The sequence below is a fragment of the Rhopalosiphum maidis genome, chromosome 1 (genome assembly GCF_003676215.2).
Source record: "Rhopalosiphum maidis isolate BTI-1 chromosome 1, ASM367621v3, whole genome shotgun sequence".
Classification (NCBI taxonomy): Eukaryota; Metazoa; Arthropoda; class Insecta; order Hemiptera; family Aphididae; genus Rhopalosiphum; species Rhopalosiphum maidis.
In genome coordinates, this window is record NC_040877.1 from 37,653,989 (window position 1) to 37,675,052 (window position 21,064).

General features: G+C 37.4%; 1 protein-coding gene across 1 annotated transcript in view; it reads right to left on the minus strand.

Annotated features, from left to right (window-relative positions):
- LOC113547781 (paired box protein Pax-5) overlaps positions 1–21,064 on the minus strand; it is a 68,833-nt gene that overhangs the window by 14,114 nt on the left and 33,655 nt on the right. The window contains exons 4-5 of the mRNA XM_026948273.1: positions 9,445–9,610; positions 5,735–5,932 (exon numbers count right to left, since the gene is read on the minus strand). Coding sequence (XP_026804074.1) covers positions 5,735–5,932; positions 9,445–9,610 — 364 coding nt within the window. The remainder of the gene's footprint in view (positions 1–5,734; positions 5,933–9,444; positions 9,611–21,064) is intronic.

A 21,064-nucleotide genomic window follows, 5' to 3' on the forward strand; every position in this document is an offset into this window, starting at 1 on the left:
CGTGATGTATTGTGTTGTATCAATAATGGACGTGATGGACGAATTATTATTGTTTTTACTGTAGTACTTATATACACGGTAATAATCGACGACGAACACAATACAGAATAATATACCAATGATCGTACGAAGAGGCCTGTCCAACCTAATATTAATGATTTCATTTTATTTTTTGGCCCGAGTACATTTATCTAAGTCCGTTTTGGAACCAGCTCTACAATACCTATATATATATATATGTAATAAAGTAAACAATAAGCATATACTCTTTAACTATATGTACCGTATAACAATAATAATAATTATTATATTGCCGTGGTACAGTGATATAGAAGTGCGCGCGACGCGATTGGTTGCATTTTAATGGTATTTGCCGCGTCCGATTGGCCGGATACGCGGCGTCGGGGTGGAATTATTGCCGTTATATATTATTATGATTATCGTAAGGGGTGCGCGACCCTAAGTCCTTGTCGTCGTTATTCCGCCACTATGAGCCACCGGTGACAGACCCGCGTATTACATACACCGCTGTCGTAATCGAGGATTATGCGTGTACACAGTTCGCGTACACGGAAAATTACATTATTTTAGGTGCCCTCTTTTCGATACGTCGGTTTGTTGTTCGTTGGCATGTTTTTAGCTTGTTGAAAAAATTATAGTACTTCCCTCAAAAGAATGGACCATGCAGTTTATTTTTATTACCTATTTATTTTTTGTTATATTCTTAACATACATGTTAGCATATTATTAAATTAAGATAAAAAAAAAAAATAAGGAAAAGAAAATGTATTTTACTTTAAATTCATAAAAGTTGTGTAATATTGAATGAATTAATATTATAGTGTGAAAAAGTAAAACGGTTGATATATAAATATATACAATGTATAGTGATACACTATCGTATAGTTGTAGTATAAAATAACAATACATACTCATATGATTGTAAAGAGTTACAAACTCATTATTAGTACATTTATGAGTACCAATTTACTAATCTAGATTAATAGGTTCATGAATTAAAGTTGTTGTTGCTACAGAACCACAAAAAAGTATCCTTACTTATTTTATTTCGGTTTTTTTTTTTTTGTATAAAATGCATTTACATATATTTTAATTATATGCAGTTAGATGAATTTAAATTTAAGTACATATACTTAAAAGTTAAAATAAACAGGGTAAATTAATAGATTTTGCTCTTTAAAAAAAGATAAGTCTTTGGTTAATATGAGAATTTACAAATTCATTTATTTAATACTTAAAAAGTAAAATACTATGAATATTAAATATAAAAATATTGGTATTAACTATTAATTGCTATAATATGTTTTTGTTTTGATAAAACTTAGTTTATATATCTATGCAAAAATATATTTTATACTTGTGTTTATTATAAGAAAATAATATAATATTTTGTTTATATTTTATTATGTTATTTATTTCGAAATTGCAATGCTCCATAACGCTTATTAATTTAAGTAAAAATCGTTTATTATAATCAAAAATAATCTATGAATATAGCGAAAAACCGTCAACCTCTAAATATCAGATCAGGTTTTATTTAAGGTCATTAAAAAATTAAATAGAGAGGTTTCAATAGAGTTTCGATTTTATGATTTTCAAAAGGTTTCTATTTAAATAATAGCTCTATTGATTCAGTTCTAGTTTCGCTAAAAATATGAGTTAGCTATTCTTCATCATGCAAAATTTAAAAATTAACTTCCACAACTACCATGAGTAAATGCTCCTATAATATCATTATTTTAATTTTTAATATCGTATTTTTTTGTAGCTAGCGTAAAATGTAAATTCTGTGAATCAATTATTATACATTTCAATTATATTAATTATATTCCGTATTTTTCATTCATAAGATTCCGGTGTTTATATTAATGAATATAAATGCATAATAAATTATTTTTTTTTTTAATATCTCAAGTATAGAATTATAAATATCAATATATTATAGTATATGATAATACTTAAAAATTAAATATAATTTAATAGATAAAATAATATGTAATAATTTTGTAATTTTGTAATATTTTTAATAAAATATTATTATATGTATAAGATCCTAAACAGTTATTATTTATTATGTAATATTGTAGGTACGACATTTTACAGACGAATTTGATCTACCGTTTACACGCACTACGTAGTAGGAAAACTACAGCGTGTGTATACATATTATTGTATACTATATAGTAGGTACCTGCCTATTTAATATATTGTACAAGAATAAAATTTCACGAATTTTTAATATTCTAGCATATTGTACTCATTCAGCCATATTATTGCGACACTATAGGACACATTTTGTGGTGTGACGTTTGTGGTTATATAGTGTTGTTAAAGTGTTTAGCATGACGCGGGTTCAGTTTACCGTGGCAAATCTGTGGTTTTCGTGTGGATACTGGAGTGGGAAAGATTGGAAAACGCCATTGTGCTTACGTGTGTTTTTATTATTTTCCCCTCCAGTTCAGTGCCCAGTTTTCGTGTACGAAACGTACGATAGATAAAAAAAAAATATATACAATTGAGCCAATATTGATATTCGGCTCTCTCGACGACAGGAACAGGAGGTACCTATATGATATAATATAGTACTATCGATCTGTACGTTTGCACGCCATGTGATATAAATAGATAATGAACACGGTAATTAAATTTTCGCGTTACTTTGTCATCGGATACTGCATATAGCCGTATTGTATGAAATCGATGCTTAAAATGCTACAAACCCGACATATGCGATGCTGATAACATCTTCGGATCGCTGCATATTTTATTTGTGATGATGTACGGTCCACACCCTCGGTCGATTTGTCACATTTAATAAACCATCGTCGTCGGATTTTCACAAACGCTCTAACGGGGGGAGGGCTATTTTTTGGGGTAGATTGTCATCTCTAGGCCACAAGTACGCCGTCATTAGACACGGCGTTGTTTATATATTATCGAGTAATAAAAACCTGCGACCGATGGGAACAGTGCAAAGAGCGCATACGGTGTTTACACGGTATAATATAGTGACTGGTATTATGTGCGCAGAGGTTCTGGCATGTATGCTGTCGCACACACGAAAAACTCCAAAGGGGTACAATTTTCCACGGTTTTCCGGTCGGAACGCAAGGCGGCGGGCAGGCGGCATAGACGGTGTGTGTGTGTGTGTGTGTGTGTTAAGGAGGAAGTCGAGGAAAGTGACTTGGGCGGGAAGAGAAGACGCTGACGGGGGCGAATGGCTGCTCAAAGGGTCGAGAGAGAAAAAAAGAAGGGAGAGATCGATATCGCAAAGAATCCAGTGCACGTTTCTTTTCCCATTTGCTGTGCCGGTATGTGTGCGCGTATACATATACGAATGCGTTCGACAAAAGTGTTTTTTTGTTCTATTTTCTTTAAGCACACACACACACACACGTGCGCGCGCGCGTATATATATACTGTATACATTATACATAGTTTGCATTCGTTTTCCCGTACGCGCATACAATTATATATGCTCTAGCCGTCGTATTCGACCGTGTCCGCCAAAACAGCTCCTGTGGCCCTGCTGCTGTGTATAGTTGACTGTTGTATAACTGCTGTAGTGTAGTACCCGTACTTGTTGATGATAAGACTGTGTCACTCGTACGATTTGTTAAGGTACTTATGAGCTGCCTAACCGTGTTTGCACAATGTAGCAACGTCGCGCGTCTGGTGTTTTGACTCGGACGCTCGCGCTCGATTTGAACGCCTTACGCCACTGCCGCTGCTGCTACTACACAGAAACCCGCCACTGTGAAATGTGATTTTCGGATGGTGCGCGTCGTTAAACGCGAGGGACGGGTCATTGAGTCATCGAGTCATCACGATTCCGTGCACAGAGTGTTATCGTTTTCAGATTAGCCTTTTTCGACTCAATCGCACGGAAATGATAAATAGCCGTATGTACGCGTGTGTACACCGAGTGTATGTGTATATATACACTCGGGGCGCGCGCCCGCCACTGGAATAAAAAGACCTCTCTTACATGAAGTGGTGCGAGGGTGTGAAAAACGCACACAACAGGTTGCGCGTTTCCGCGCGACTTTATGAAGATAATGATATTAATAATAATAACACGACCCGATGATTTTTGCAGCACAACAGATGTGCCGCCGCCGGTCTTTCCGTTTCGACTGGCCGTCAATGATTAACAGCCTCGGACGACGACAACGACGATGATCGATAACAATGCGAGTTTAGTGAAGCTTAAACATTGTAATGTGTTATGTATTATTCGACGTTCAAGGGTCTAGTCCGGGTTGTTTTTTCAGCACTGAATATTTTAAATAGACAACGTCGACGAACATTATTTTATCGTGTATCGGGTTACACTGGTTACACTAAAGGGTGTTTTCACGTGTATTTGTATACTTGATTGGGCGTGTATCATTAGTATTGTTAATAATTGTAACAACGAATAATATCGTATAATTTTATCACAATTAAATTCTAAATTCTTTTAACATTTTTTTGAACTTAAAAATATTTTAATTTTTTTTTATAATGTATATGTAAGTGTTTTTATAAAATAACACAAAATTATTTTATAATAAATGTTAATAATTATTTTGAAATTTAAAAATATTATAAACGCATGTTGTATAATATGCATTTTTATTTAAACAACAAGACCAAATATAATTAATGTTTATGTGATTGTTCGAAAAGTTTTTAGTTTCGATTATAAACAAAAAAATAATTGGCATTTTATTTTTTGGATGTGATATTATTATAATTTCATTTTATTTATTATTATTATTATACATATAAATATATTATAGAGTAGGTATTGGTTATTATCAGTAATTTAAATTGGAAATTTCTCAACGCCAAGAAATTATTACGTAATTCCCGTTGTCGTTTTCACTGTAGGTCCTTCTTTGTTCCATGACGAATTTTATGAATCCGCGTTTGATTTGTTCACACATACTATTTATTGGTTATTTATGTCCTATAGGGTATAAACTAACGCGCGATTTGCGTTACAAATCCGACAATAATTATTAACATCTACGTCAAATCGCACGACCATGTCGGACTTCAAAAGTAAAAAAGTTTCATACTTTCATTCGATACAGTTACATTTGTATTATGTATAGCGTTCTGCTTCCTTGGTAAAGTAAGTGTTCTTGCTTCAGTCGTACATACTTTTATATATATTTATTATAGTGTTGTATTGGCAAGGAATTTTATTAAAACGCCACCGAATCCCACGGGTGCAGTCGCTTCTACTACTTTGCGATTAATAAAAACATATACACTACCAGCCCCCTCCCCTCGTTCATATTCCAATCCCCGGGCGTTACACCCTTTTTATTGTTATTGCTTTCTATCACCATCTAATCATGTAATCTCTAATGGCCCCTCGATCAAGTTACTGTAATAACCCAGTGGTCTTTATCTTAATCAAACAAGTTGTTGAATTTAAAATAAAGGGAATAAAACGATATTTTTGACATATGGGATGTTATTAGCGTTATTCAAAAAAAAAAAATAAAAAAATTAAACTAATTTATAAATGTTAAAAATATAACCTTACTTAATTCGACCTAATCTCAAAAATCTACAGTAAAATTTTTATTTATCTTTAATTAACTGTTTTATTTTAAATGCAAGTGTCTACTACATTACTGTATTAGTACACAGGGTTATTATATACCTTGATAATTATACCGTCACCGTATATTTTAAAATAATAAATATTGCTTACCGATTGATTGACGAAACGCTGGGTACGTTGTCTTGAGTACAAACGCCTTCGGCCAGCAATCTGTCTCGGATTTCCCAAGCAAACATAGTAGGATTCTCTCGTTTGTAGTTCGCTATGGAATCTACAACAGGCGCCGTAGCCACTTTGGGTTTGCTACCTCCGATAACTCCGGCTTTGAAACTACCAGTTTCGTAATACCTGAAAACGAGCAAAACGTTAACATTCGATAACACACATGATATTACACAATATTATATTATTATGTGTTTGCAGTGGTGGCCACGCATATTTTGAGTTCGTGATCACCGCATTTGGTTTTCTGTAAAAGGCACACCTCCGAGTGCTGCAAAAAACAATGCGTCCTTTTTACCATATGAAAGGCCTTCTCCCCGCGACGATGGTCATATCACCAGGATATGGAAAATGACCGTTGGTCATTATATGCATATGAAGATGCCCTACTTCCGGGACACGATCCCGTTTAAAACAAAGGAGCTATATAGTGATTATTTATTATAGTAATAATATACGCAGACACACATAACATTATATATTATTATCATTGTGTTTGGAAGATTGTAATTTTTTCGTCCTTTCCACGTCCCGCGTATAGTATATAGAAAATGCAGATTTTAGTCTATTCATGTAGGTCCGACCATTGTTTCCGGTGCTTTTAAAAACGACACTGAAAAGTATTTGCATGCCGGGCGCGGAACGCGGTGAAATGTTAATATCACTGACGCTGTTTAGTCCGAGTATTGAAAATAATGTACAACGCTTTTAAAAAAATAAATAAATAAAAATAAAAAAACCATAACTGCTGGGGAAAAATTAGTCAGCTTGCTATTAGAACGGTTCAATTAACACGCCGCAGTGATCGCGTTGACAATATTGTCTCGACGCATTAAAAACGCAAAGTTCAGAGCAGCTTAATTGGAACAAACGAGTCGTTAAATTAGAACTGTGTTTCTAAAGCGGTGTATTTTTTCGACCCCAAAATCTCCGTATCTAAAGTGGTATTTATAGTACATAGCAGTTTGTCAATGTCTACACCTGAGCCAAAATCACGAGAGTCGAAAATACGATCCGGTGTACGCAAATCACAAAGAGTTTTAAGTCACTTTTTTTTATCCGAAAAAATACACAAGACTCGAAAATAATATATTATTCTTGGACGCGCGGTCGGCGCGAGATATACGATTATTAATTCACCTATACCCCCTCCCAGTGGCAACTGGACCCGCCGCCGACCCGGTTACAGCCGTCGTTTGCGCTACCGCCTGCACCACACACACACACACGATATTATTATTATTATTATTATCGTATACACTACATCGAATAAGAATATGTGGCGTGCGCTGTTTATTGTGATCCGAGAGCCGATCTCCGTGATAAAATCGACGAATACAGAAATAGTATTGTGCAGTATTGTGCAGGTGATTGTTATGATATTTTATACAGTATAAGCGACCGTATATATTTTCATACTCGGCCACATCTACAGATATGTATGTACACCGTTAAAAATCCAAGTGATACGATTACTAATTAATATTATTATATCGTATACACATTCGTGCGCAATAATATTCGTAACATTACGATACCGTTGCCTAATATGCATATATTATATTATTGTATATTATTATGTGACGTGCTAGCGGATCGAAACCGTCGCCGCCGCCGTGGGATGTATCGCTGTTCGGTTTTTACGAATTTATCAATATTATACACGGTCCCGACGACGGGCAACCCTTTCGCGCGTGTGTTGGAAATCATATTTAATATATGATATAATATAATCGAGAATCATTGTTCGCGGGACGGGCGTATACAACGATTTTTCACGGTTGTTTTTGCCACCGCGGTCTATATAAATGTATATACACGTACCGCCGACCCTATATAATATAATAATTTCGTCGCGTATATTATTATTATCATCATTATTATTATTATTATTATTATAGGTCTGCCGCCGCCGACCGAACTAAAACCGTATTACACACCACCGCGTTCTCGTGCGTATATAGCTAACTCAATTTTGCACTTAGCCTGGGCACGCGCGCGCAGGCGGTGACACTTCCCAGAAGCCGTCGCACGGATATAATACACGCGGCCGCGGTTAATGTTATTATAAAACTCGCGTCGGGCGGAAACTTGCGACAGAGCCTGCAACGGTTGAGGGACGGGAGACTGTGACGGAAGAAACGGATCGGATGGGAGATACTCTAAGCGATATACGTACATAATATGCGCTACGATGCAGTGGCAGTATATTATAATGAAAATACGGAAAAAAAAAAAAGAGAGAAACAGTTCCGATTATGTGTAGGTAGGTTTTCGCGCCACAGTTGTTGTAAATTAATTTTTTTGTCTTTGTTAATATATATAATATAGGTACAACACACGGATGTACGTTTTTGAACTGTTAACAATTTTATTAGAACTTATTTGATTATATACAATAAAGCTTCTGACATTACGATGTAATTTGAGAGTACCTATGTATATAAATTATAATATTTAAATAATTTCAGACAGTAGAACAAATATAGTTTTTCTTGCTGTCGATATTGGCTAAAGCGTACGGATATAATCTATAATGCAAATTTATTGCTAGCAATCATATCATTATTACGCACACGAATGATTTCGATGACAGTTCTTGTTAATGGCGTGAAAATATTATATGCTATTAACTTTATAATCGAAAGCCCAATGCTCTTGATTACGGCGTATTATCATATAAATTATATTACAAACAATTTATATTTTTAAATCGAATTTAGGGTACTTCTATCGCAAAATAATATACACGCATATATGTATACGTACATTGTATTATGTGTGTAGACTATAGACACAATATGAAGTTTGCGTACTTGATATTTTTTTTTTTTTTTTGTTGGTAGGTCCACTTGTGCCTTAATGCATAATGCATGTAATACACTAGCACGCGTAACCCGTTTCCGCGAACAAAAAAAAATAAATGGCAAAAAGATTCGCGTTACGGGTAAGAGAGAATGGGTGAGTAACATAAAAATTAATAGCGGCGACATGGTTTTTACGACCTTCTCTATTTTATTAGGGTACGTTTGTAAAAAAAACAAATACAATATAAATGTATCTATATATATATTATACAGGGACGATATTGTCCCAGGAAGAACCGGAAGCGGGGGAAAAACCCGTGGACATCGGTTGCGGTTGAGGCTCGAGAGAGTAGATCCATTATCTTGGTTCCGGTGTACTATGGTAATTGTTTCATATATTGAATTGGACGTTACTAAAAAAAAATAAATATGAATACCAGAGAAGAAAGGAAATCGTCCTTAGAATCATAAAAAGTCGCCGGTTGTTTATTTTAAAAGGCTTTTAATCTAGTGGTAAACACAATAATCTGCTTATTCGTGGTATACACTCAAGTATTAGGACTTTTTTAATACGGCGTAGCAGTCGATATAGTCGATATACGCAGATGATTCCGGCGAGATAAATACTGTAAACAGTGTATGCGTTGGAGTTTATTGCGCTCGGTAGAGCTTTCGGCCGGGCCGCAGCTTGTGTAAAATATATGGTATTTTCACCGGTCGAGATTTCGGGAGAACCGATAATGGCATAATGCATTGAGTATAATACAGTTTGGTCTATATACGTGCGATTGGAAAAAATTAACAATTCCCCATCGTTGCAGCGATTATTACCTGGACAAGATTTTCGAAACGCATCCGTGAGAAACTCTGAGCTGTCTGGATATGTCGCACGGTCGGGTCCCGTTGTGTGCCAGCTCGACTATCCTTTGCCTGACCAGGTCCGGTAACGGCCGGCCGTTTACGAACACTCCGCCCAGTTGATTTACACCGCCGTGACCTGCGAACGACAATAAACAATAATCTGTTATAGTATGTGTACTCGTTAAATAGCCTTGGCGAAGATACAAAACAAAAGGATCGATTTCAAGTATTAAACATTATATGTACTAGTTGTGCACACACACACACACACACACACACACACACATATATAAATATATATCATAATATATTACACCGTGGACAACAATAATAATAATATATATTGCATACATAATAGACACGACTATAACCGTGTGGGTACACGGTGATTCGATCGACGCGTTCTTCTTTTGTCCGTGCCGTCTTCGCGTGTACGTATATTTACGCTGCCGGTTATTATCGCATACTACTATGTGTCATACGCTCGTATTATACACCTATTGGCACACCGCAAAACTCGAGAGTGTATAACAAAAAAAAAAAATCAATCCCCGAAAACCGATAATTGTTGCACGTAGTATATATAATACACGCCTGAGTATCGTTGTACGCGATCGTCGTAGTGCCTAAACATTATTATTATTATTATTAGTAGTAGTAGTAGTAGTACCACAACCACGTATTGTCCCGGTTTTTTACTCGCCAATGTCATACCATACGTATTATAATAATATATTATATTATTAGGTTTATGACGAACGCATTCCGGACGTCCGCTTCGCACGCGAAATCGTTACACTGCGACGAAACGGGCATCATCGCGACGCGTTCTCCGAAGAACTCACCAGGCATATAACGTGATACCGTACGCAGCGTACGTCGTGCGACTTCTTCGACCGCGCGACAGGCATCACGGTAATATTTGCGCGACCGCGACCACTGCAATATTATCATTTCGAAGATTGCGTAGATCGAAACGGTTATAAATAATAATATTGTATAGTATAGCGTTCGATATGTTCGGTGTGCAGCGTCGCCGCACGGGAAAACGATATCCGCGGCGGCATGCACGCAACATACGCGACGTATGTAAACAACTATTAGTAATAGTAATATATAATATTGTGCGCACCTATTAACGGGCAAAGCTCGTCGCGTTTTAATTAAAACATCTGCCTGCATTGTGCGAGGGCGCGTGCGGCGGTTTAATACAATCATTTTGTTTACAACGACCGCACAATAAATGAGTGGCGGACGGTCCGAATCGGACGGGCGAAAAGTGTGAAAAGGTCCGGTTCGGCCGGCCAACAACGACAACAGCAATATAATACCGCGCAGCATATATACAGTAATAGTAACAATAACAATAATAATAATAACAATAATGCATGTATCGTACGAAAAATCTATCGTGCTGGGCCGTTTGCACGCGGGCGCGCGCGCGTGTGTGTAGATATTCGTGTTTGTGGGTGTTTGTGGGTGTGGTACGTGGCGTTTACGATTACGGACAAAACTACCCGCAGTCGTGTGCGCGCGTATCAGATGGTCTAACGAGATAATCTCGTTTGGGGCTTTGCGGGGGTCGGCCGACGAATTAAGCAGATTATCCTCGAGTACCGACGACGGGGTTAAGAGGGCGGTGGCTATTAAGGGTCGACATGTTGTGGCTCTCGAGTCTCCGCGCCGCCGTGAAAACAATAAACATCCGCTAATTTATATTTATACGCGTAAATAATACACCTACACCTTTTCGCCGCGGCTTACACGGCAGTGTTTATTCGGCGAAGAGCCCCTTGGTGAATTCACGACCTCGCCGCACAGGAAATATACCGCCGCGGAATCGATACGTATCAAACGAGTCGACTCTATAATAACCATTTTTTATCGTACTAAAATATTATTTTGGTATATTTATATTTTCAAAAAAAAAAAACCCTGCGAAATCGCGCAGAGAACCGGTACACGCATACAATACAAGCATATTACCTATACATTATGGTATAACGTGTGGGATTTGTATTTTATTTACCGCGGCTATCTCTGACGAAACTTTACATCGTTGCCATTTCGAGACGCGTATACAATTCAATTAAAAAAAATAAAATAATAAAATACGTGTACTCCGGTGGTCGATATGGACGTGAAAAAAAACACACCATGCAGTGTGCATTAAAAGATAAACTGCCCACATTGGATCGGTTTTTGTTGCGAAAACAATCAGTAACTTTTCCTACACAGAGATTGCAGTTTTATCCCTGTTAAGAGTGTTTGGCCCTTTGGGATTACTCGCCCTTGTTGCTTTTAATGAATCTACCCTATAGAATCGAGTGTCGATTAAAGGGCCACGCGCGCACACACCACTCGACGTGTATGCAATATATATATATATATATCGGTCGCCCCGTGTCTGAAATATAATCATGATGATATCATTATTGATATTACAACGAATTACTCCGGATACTTACTGGATTAAAAAAAAAAGTAAATTCTTAACGTTGATACAGTTTAAATGTTCTATTTTGTAATTGAGTATCATCAAGTAATCCGCGCTTAAAGAAAAATGTACCGGTTAATCCGAATTTGAAAAGCTATACAATTATTCAATTGTAAGTACAGAACACAATGATAAATGTATTATTTGATATATTAACAAAAAAATCAATTTTATTTTTATTTTTTAATCTCAAGTCCGAACGATTTTAAAAGTTTTAATAAAATTTAAATTTAAACGTACTGGCATGATAAACACACAAAAGCGATGAACAACAAAAATAGCTTCAACTGTGGTCTCCACATACAACGGCAGTTTTGGTAATTTGTGGCTAATTAAATCTTTTATTTTTGGGATACGAAAATGACTATTTGTCTGGTATATAAGACAATCAAGAGCCGTTGTCGTCTACTCGAATGGACCGAGAAGAAATCTTAATTGGACGGTACCAAATATCGTGCCAGGAGAGTTGCATACGTTTGTATTATTATTGTGCCAATCGAGCCCGAGCGCTTTTTTTCCGGCTAATTGGTGCGTGTGTACCTACGACAGAATTAAAACGAATATATTTCGATATTCCGGGTAAGATATCGCTATGGCCGTCTTCCCGGTTAACGGACATATTATATTTTGGTTGCGTTTGACTCGGACAACCGTCGGGTTGGAATACACGAATATATTTTGCAGTGCGCGCACGAATAATCGCATGTTATAGGTAATCTGCAACAACAATCGATTCGGTCAATAAAACGGTCCTCCAACGTCTATATTCAAGCTATAGTAAAGGTCTCCAACTATGTAGGATATTGAAAACGTGATCGCAAGCGCACTCACATTGAACGATATTGGAAATATGACGCTATATGAATGCGATGTCTACGCTTACTATTGCGCTGGTGCGGTGCGGACTATAAGGAAATAATGCTTCTAACATGGTTTAAGCGCACTAAAGGTTCCCAACATTTTGACGTTCTGTACGTTCGGTACGAACCACTCAGACATACTATCAAACATAATATTTGCGCACATAAGTATTGTATTAGATAGGTAGTTGTGTAATAATATTATAGTGTTATTAGTGCCGATGATAACACAGGGACCTACGATAATTATAACTTCACAGGCACGCGGGTGCTTCGGTACTCACACGTGTAGTATTCCATCATGTTCTGGTTGTATCGGTACGCGGCTGTCGACAGGTCCATGGCTGGCCTGAGCGCGGAGAACAGTCCGATATTGCAGGACGGATCCAGTTTGGTGGCGGCCGCGCCGAGTTCACCGACAACGGAATCGCCGCCTAACACCATGCCGGCACATAACACGCACGCGGCGAACACGAGTCGCGAGGGGGCGCAATATAATTTGGGGAGGAGGGGTAGTGAATCCTGTGACCGATGCGATGTGTGACGACGACGACGACGACGACGACGACGACGACCACGACTACCACGACGACTACGAGACTTAGAGACGACGACGAGTACGGCTAACGGTGTGCGTGTGTGCGCGCGCGACGACGTGCACAATATGTGTATCCGCCGCCGCCGACGACCGGCCGGGGTGGCTTATGTGCGGCGGCGGCAGTGTCGTCGTCGTGGTGCCTATATGCCGCCGCCGGTGGGCGGGACAAAGGGATTTGCGCGGTGGGGACGGCCACCTCCCCACCGTTGTCTCCGCACACCCCCGTCGTCCACATAAGCGCGGAGTCTGATTTTTCATCTTTTTATCCTCTAGTATATTATTATTATGTTATAATATTTTATCTCTATCTGTTTTTGCATAATATTATATTATAATATTATTATTATGTACGGTTGCTGCCACCGCCGTCACCGCCGCCGCCGGAGAGAGACGGCAAAAATTATATAAATGCGCAAAACAACAATAAAAATAGATTATTTTCAACCAAAGTGCAAACGAGAAAAATAATTTCTCACTACCTGCAGCTATACAGTATCAATTTTGTAGTGCCTACTAATAATATAGAATTATAATATAGTCTGTTCGTAAGGCTGCAGGTTAGTATAGGTGCAATAGTCGACGAATGTCGATCTTTCACCGTTAGTTTTATTTTTAACCCAGACGACAATATTATAATATCGTATTGCACTGCACACGTCCTTGTATCGCCAGTTCTAATCCTGTTTACTCATTCGGTTTATGTGACGAGGAAGAAATTTTTTTTATTTATTTGCAGCATCGAAGCGTGCCGAATTCGTGGGTTTCGTAAATATTTGAAATCGTCCCCGTTGGAGCCACCCCACGACGGCGCATACTTTGATTTTTTTGGGCCCCCGTCAAAAATCCTTTCCACCGCCACCGTGTATTGCCACAGAGACGTCAGAGTGGTGGTGGATGACGCATGTGCCGCGCGGAGGTTCCTGTAGGACCCTTTGCCATTGGCCAATGGGCGGACCGGAAACCCGAAAACGCTTTACGTACGCTTTTTTCACCCTTCTCGATCTCCGTGAACGTCACCCCTCACCATTTCACTCTCTCTCTCTCTCTCTCTCTCTCTTTCTCTCTTCCCGACTTTTCCACTCTGTCGTACGCTTATATAGTGTATAATATGTATATGTACGTATACGGGTGGTAGTGGGGCCGTAAATATTTAATAAGCGCCAAAAGTCGAAAAAGCCAGCACAGAGCTTTTTGTGTTATTAAACCGCGCCCGCAAAAGCTTTACGGGTTACAAAACGTTTGTTTCCATCCCGCTCGTCCTTTGTGCCGTGTAATGGTTCCTTTGGGGAATGGCAATCGAAATGCCACACATAAGGCAAAAAAGCGTTTCTATACATATACATAGGTACGACATACCACATACGTGTATATACAATATACGACATATTATGTATATATATTATATTTGGACGTTATTTTTTTTCGAATCGAGTTTTTTCACATACAATAAGTGTTGTACACGTACACACGCGTAGGTACTCGAATAACTAGGACGCATACTCTTTTGTAAAAAAAAAAAAAAAGCATAAACTATTAAAGGCTATTGCATAAAATATCTATTCGCCTTTTAACGTCAATAAATAGGAGAGAAAATCTACAGAAAAATATAAATAATTATATGGACACGTTGCAAGACCGCACGGCTGCCGCGGTAATTAAATGTTTATAACTTAACGCCTTTTCCTGGCCCGGTGCTCATAACATACGCATATAGTACACACACACACACAATCGTCCGTGACGTCGAGTCGGCCGGCGGCGGTGCAGCGGTACCGCGGGCGGCGTCAATCGTTTATCGGCCGCGGCTGCGTCGTCGTACATTACACGATTTGCGTGTGGCGGCGACTGCCTTTTTGGCCGCCGCCACCGCTCATCAAAAGACCCGTTAAACGACGTGTGACGCTTAAATCATTTTTTTCCCTCTTCACGTATGATCATATACATTATACGTTTCGCCCGCACGCACGCCACCGGCCGGTCTCACACGGCTGATCCCGACGCGAATTTGTCGCACGCTCGTGACGATTGTCACACGACGACACGTGAAAAACGCTACTTAACGCGCGCGCCGACGGGACCGCGTGATGTGACGTGCGTGCGGTGCGCGGCGGTTAATGATGCGCAATGACGTGTGTACCAATGTGTGTGGCTGCCGTGCCGCGGCCCGCGTGGGTGGCCCCGATGGTCTACGACGGCGAATTCGCCGGGGCGTGTGGTGCTGCTGCGCGCCCTGCGCCCTGCACGGACGATCGCGTTACCTACCGCCGCAGTAGACGCTAAGCAGCGCGATGCACCATAATAGTTATAGTATACGCGAGTCAGGTCAAAACGTACGATGATATTATAGTACGACACGTAATATTGTGCTGGGGATTAGGTAACGCCCAAAATAAAAATACGCCGATATTGTTACGACCGGAATTCACGACGCCGGCGCTTAAAATTGCTTGTGGTACGGATTTAGATCGTCGTATTGAAAATGAGAAACAGAGTCAGAGGCAGAGCGACGCTGATATGTTTTGAACCGTGGTCGCGGATGATCGATTTACCGGAACGACTATCGTCGTCGATGACGGTGATGGCTGTGGTAGCCTTTGGACCGGTATTTAAACGCCACTAGTGTTCGCGCCGGCAAAACATATTACCGTGTATACGAAACAACACTCTGAACGAAACCGTATTTTATGTTTTATGACCGACGTGTAGCACTTATATAGCGACGAGGTAAGACGATGAGGCAATTGTCGTCGTGTCAGAAAGTCATAAAAGAAAAAAACTTCAAAACGTTACCCATACATTGGAAAGAGAATAAAATACTGAAATTCTTTACATTGTCGTATAGTCAACCACGTCCCTCGCAGTTTCAGACGCTGCACAAGTCGGCGGTATAACACTATTATTATATTGTTGTTTGTGTGTGTGTCCCTCTCGTCGGCGCGCACAATGGGGAGTTAATAAATTCGGGATTGTCACGGCTACCCCGCGCGGCGTGTATACAGGAGGTATATATGATATGTGTGACGGCAGCCGTGTATGTATAATAATATATCCCTATCGATTAAACGCCAGGTTCGTTTACTCGAACGAGATTGAGCGAGAGGGATACAGCGAGGAACTGTAAACCGGCGCGAGTACGCCATGAATGTGTGTTCGTGTGTGTGTGTGGGGGGGGGGACACTTGATCGTAAAAGCCTGCAAAAGGTGTGTTAGGATGAATCAGGTATATATAATAATAATAATAATAATAATAATAGCAGTGATGCAGCTGACAGCAGCAGCTACCGAAAGAGGGATTCGACGAGTGTATATTGCTATAAGGTAAATATGTATACATAAAGGTATGCATGTATTTATATGTATATAAGTGTTTTGAACTACATATTATATACTGTCGGATGTTTACCGAACGATTACCCATTGATCCCAGATGGAAAAAAAATAATATTAAGTTTAATATTGTTGTCCGTACACGAATACACTACATGCTATAAACAAACAAACTAGTTTGTTGAAACTCGTTTTGGGGTAAATAATAATAATTATTATTATATCATTATCTAACCGTTTCGAATTTAATAATATTTTTTTAGTCCGATTTGTCGGTACATATTTTATATAACATCAAATACTGCGCAACGTATTGTTTTCGTGTAAATATTATTGAATTGCACATTTGCTTCAACCGAATATGGGTATTACACATGCGGCTATAACACGCGTACGACGTATATATACGTCGTGATTCTGAATATCATGCCTAGGAAATCGAAGACTATACGAATATTATATCATTACACGTGTATGCGTATAGCGTGTACTGTTCGCCGTCGACGACACCTAGTGACGACGAAGGTTGCATCGCAGTTTCGATTTCAGAGTGGCTTGTGCCTTCGGGTGTGTCCGGGAATCACGAATATCTCACAGTGCTCTTGTCACACAAGTGCAATTGAATATGGCTAGTAAAGTATCGATTACGCCGGTCGCCGACCACAATGGTCCGGTTTTCTGTTCGTATTTCCTCAGCTCGTTACATTCGTACTCACTACTCTCCAATTGTATACGACGAAGACGCTATAATAATATAGAACCTGGTGGGAAATTCTCACGATTCCAAAGTTTGCTGGAATACCTCATCGACTTCCCTTCGATATATCACCACCACGGTACATATAATATTTTATTCGTATTCCCGAAGAAGCGAACGACGGCGAAGCCTTAAGATACTGCTCACTATCGCATACACTCATACGTACTTATATACACAGCGAAGATACATATTTAATAAATCTTATTTGCATATTATATAAGCTTAATTCTTATTTTGTCAACGTCGCAGTCGTAGTAACGGGAGCAAAGCTTTTTTTTTAAAAAATAAACCATTTTTAAACTGTTATTTCGTCAACATACCCTAGATAACGACGTTTTATCGTAAATATTTTCTGTAAAAATAATATTATATACCTAACATTTTCTAATATCTAAACGTTTGTGAACAATAATCGGTATAATTAAATGACGAACATCGCATTACGTTGATTTATTTATTTTTTAACACTTTTTAGTATCGGAGTACTTACATTAATCGTTCATAAAAATGTATAACATGTACGCAAAATATATATATTTAATATAATTGTTGAGAGATTTATGAACTCGACGACAACGAGATGTTATGAATGTTTCAGAACCTAACTTTTGATAATAAATAATTTCGCATCTCGTTTAATATGTTTTATAATGATATTCATTCGGTCGGGTACAAAAGTGCAAAACAAGCCTTTTATAGGATTCCATTAAAGAAACATGGAGTAGGGAGCCGCGGAAATTTCGTCGTTAAGGAGAAATTAATTCCAGGGTTTGTGAAAATTGTGAAAACGCTTTTTCTGCTTTGACCGAAGAGACGGCGGGAAGGTTTATATGATCAAAAGTGGTTTATGATGGAGAGGAGTGGTGGTTTGTTAAGTTTTTTACACACACACATCATAAATATATGTGTATATAAATAAACTGTTGATATACATCAAATGTATGTACCCGAAGTAGTGGCGTGAGTTTGGTTAACTGATGAGACGTTGGTGGTCGTGGTCGTGGTGGTGGTGGTGCGGGAGGAGGATCGAGCTTGTATTTTTGCCATTACCGTTTTATAATACCATCGTCAAAGAGATGGAGAAAGAAACGGCGAACATCAGGCGGGATGCGTATACGCGGGTTTGTAGAGATGCTGGTGAGGAGGGTATGGGGTAGACGGAAAGATAAAGGCTGTTGTGGGCGGAAAGCACTTAAAAAGCTCCCCGCATTGTTTATTATACACCCGGTTTCTCAAGATTGGATTATCCCTCGGAAAACAACCGCAGAAATAAATAATACCGCGGAGGGCCGTTCACGGTCCGAGGATCAAGGATCGCACAAGCCCGCAATGCTGTTTGCAGATTATGGTCGCAACACTTTGAAACTTCACCGGTACGAGCAGTGTACGACCTCCGCTACTCTCTTTTTTCTCTTTAAAACACACTCGCACGCACACACGCACATAAACACACACACAGGCGTTGGCCTTTGAAATATTCGATGAAAACGTGGTCTAACCACGAGTAACGTATTATGCCCAAGTCAGAAAATTTAGTAGTTCTTTTTATTTTTGTATTTTTTATATTCTTCATAAGTAATTTTATGATGATTTGAGAGAAACAAAAGACAGTTCGAAGGAAATCGAATACTTCTATTGATTTTAATGGAATTTTTTACTTTGATAAAAATTTTTAATTCATGGACGAACGAATAAGTTTCTTATTGTCTTCTTTTAGGGCATCTTTATTTTATGATTGGCGATTACGTTTATCGCGATTCATCACTGTCATAACGCTTTGGTCTTTGATTATTACTATTATTATTATTATTATTACTATTATTATTATTATTATTATAAGAGTATCGTAAGTTGGATTTAACTCCGTCGGGGTTTTCTAATGAAACTGTCGTCGTAGTGTTAGGTCAAATTTGAATATAATTCGCGAGACCGGCGCGCAATCAATCACGACTCCCCGGGTAAGGGGTAGTCGACGGTCCGCGAAATTAAAAAAAAAAAAAACAGAAAATATAATACCTCTGTTGTATAATAGTAGAAAACCGGATCGAAAATATATACGGGGTTGCTGGGTAGTGGTACACGGTCATATTTCACAGTTGCGTGCACATTGCGGGCCATGAGCTATAGCGAGAGATGAGAACGGAGTGCTGCTGAATTTATCATTTTCAAAATAATATGACGTGCCCGAAAATACAAAAACAAAAAAATACTAACGAAATAAATTTTTTATCCAAATTGAACCAACGAAATAATATTATTATGCAAGCCGAGATTAATCTGATTTATTTAATGTCTACAGAAACCATTTTTATTTTCGTCCGAGATTTTATTCCAGCATAATAATTCTAAAACACAAGTTACACATATTTTATTTTAAATCGGAACAATATAGACAAGTTACTATACTATATTAATTATTAATATATTATGTATTGAACGTTATTAAAACTGTTATTCAATATTATTTTTAATTCCATTTTATTGATTTTATATAGTGCTATAATATAAAATATAAATTTAACAGTATTTTTTATTGACAAACATATATCATATTTTCGTAAAATATGGTCTATTTATTAAGACATTAAATAATTGAAAATTATTTTTTGCCAAATAAATATTACAGTCTTGCTTAAATAATCATAATATAATTCGTCAAATTATAATAAAATATTATATATACTACGAGTATATATATATATTTACCATATATATTATACCATTTTCAATGGTAATAAATTTATCATAAATATTTAATATTAATAATATTAACTATGTTTTGTAATAAATATATCAGGTAGAATATATTATATTACATATAGGTACACCAATGATAAATTCATTCAATATGACATTTATTAATTGTTGTCGATGGTCAAAGCATAATTTTAGAGTATTTTAACAATGAAACAATTTATTATTTTTACAATACTGTATAGTATGTATATTTAAATTTCAACAATAATATTGTTATTTTTTATCTCAACTAACTTGGTGCATATAAATCCTTGCCCTAGCCATGATTTATACTTTAAAGATACTTTCAGATTTGATATCAAAAAACACACCACATCCTATAAAAATGAAATTAATTTATAATAATAAGTTCGTCATAGAATTTCATAGATGAAAGTGTCCCCGACGATAACTTATTTTGTAATATTATCATGTTAACATTTAAAAATAATAAATAATTTGCTTATTGTACAAATAATGTATAGCTCATAATATGTGGTATAAATTCATCGAATACAGATTTTTTTTTCAAATTAACATTTTTAAAATAGTATACTCGTTTTACTCTATTTTTAGCATTCTTTGTTATTTTTCGTTAAGATTCGTTCTTCAAATATTTTATTTTATTACATTTTTTATGTAAATATAAATCAATTGATAGAAAATGTAAACCAAATTTTATTTTGATTTAATATTTTAAAATTACTCTTGATTATTATTTTGTTGCTTGCTAATGTAAATAAAAATTATAAATTTAAAAACAGTAGATGTATAATAATTAATAATAATAATACGTTGGGTGTAGTAGTATA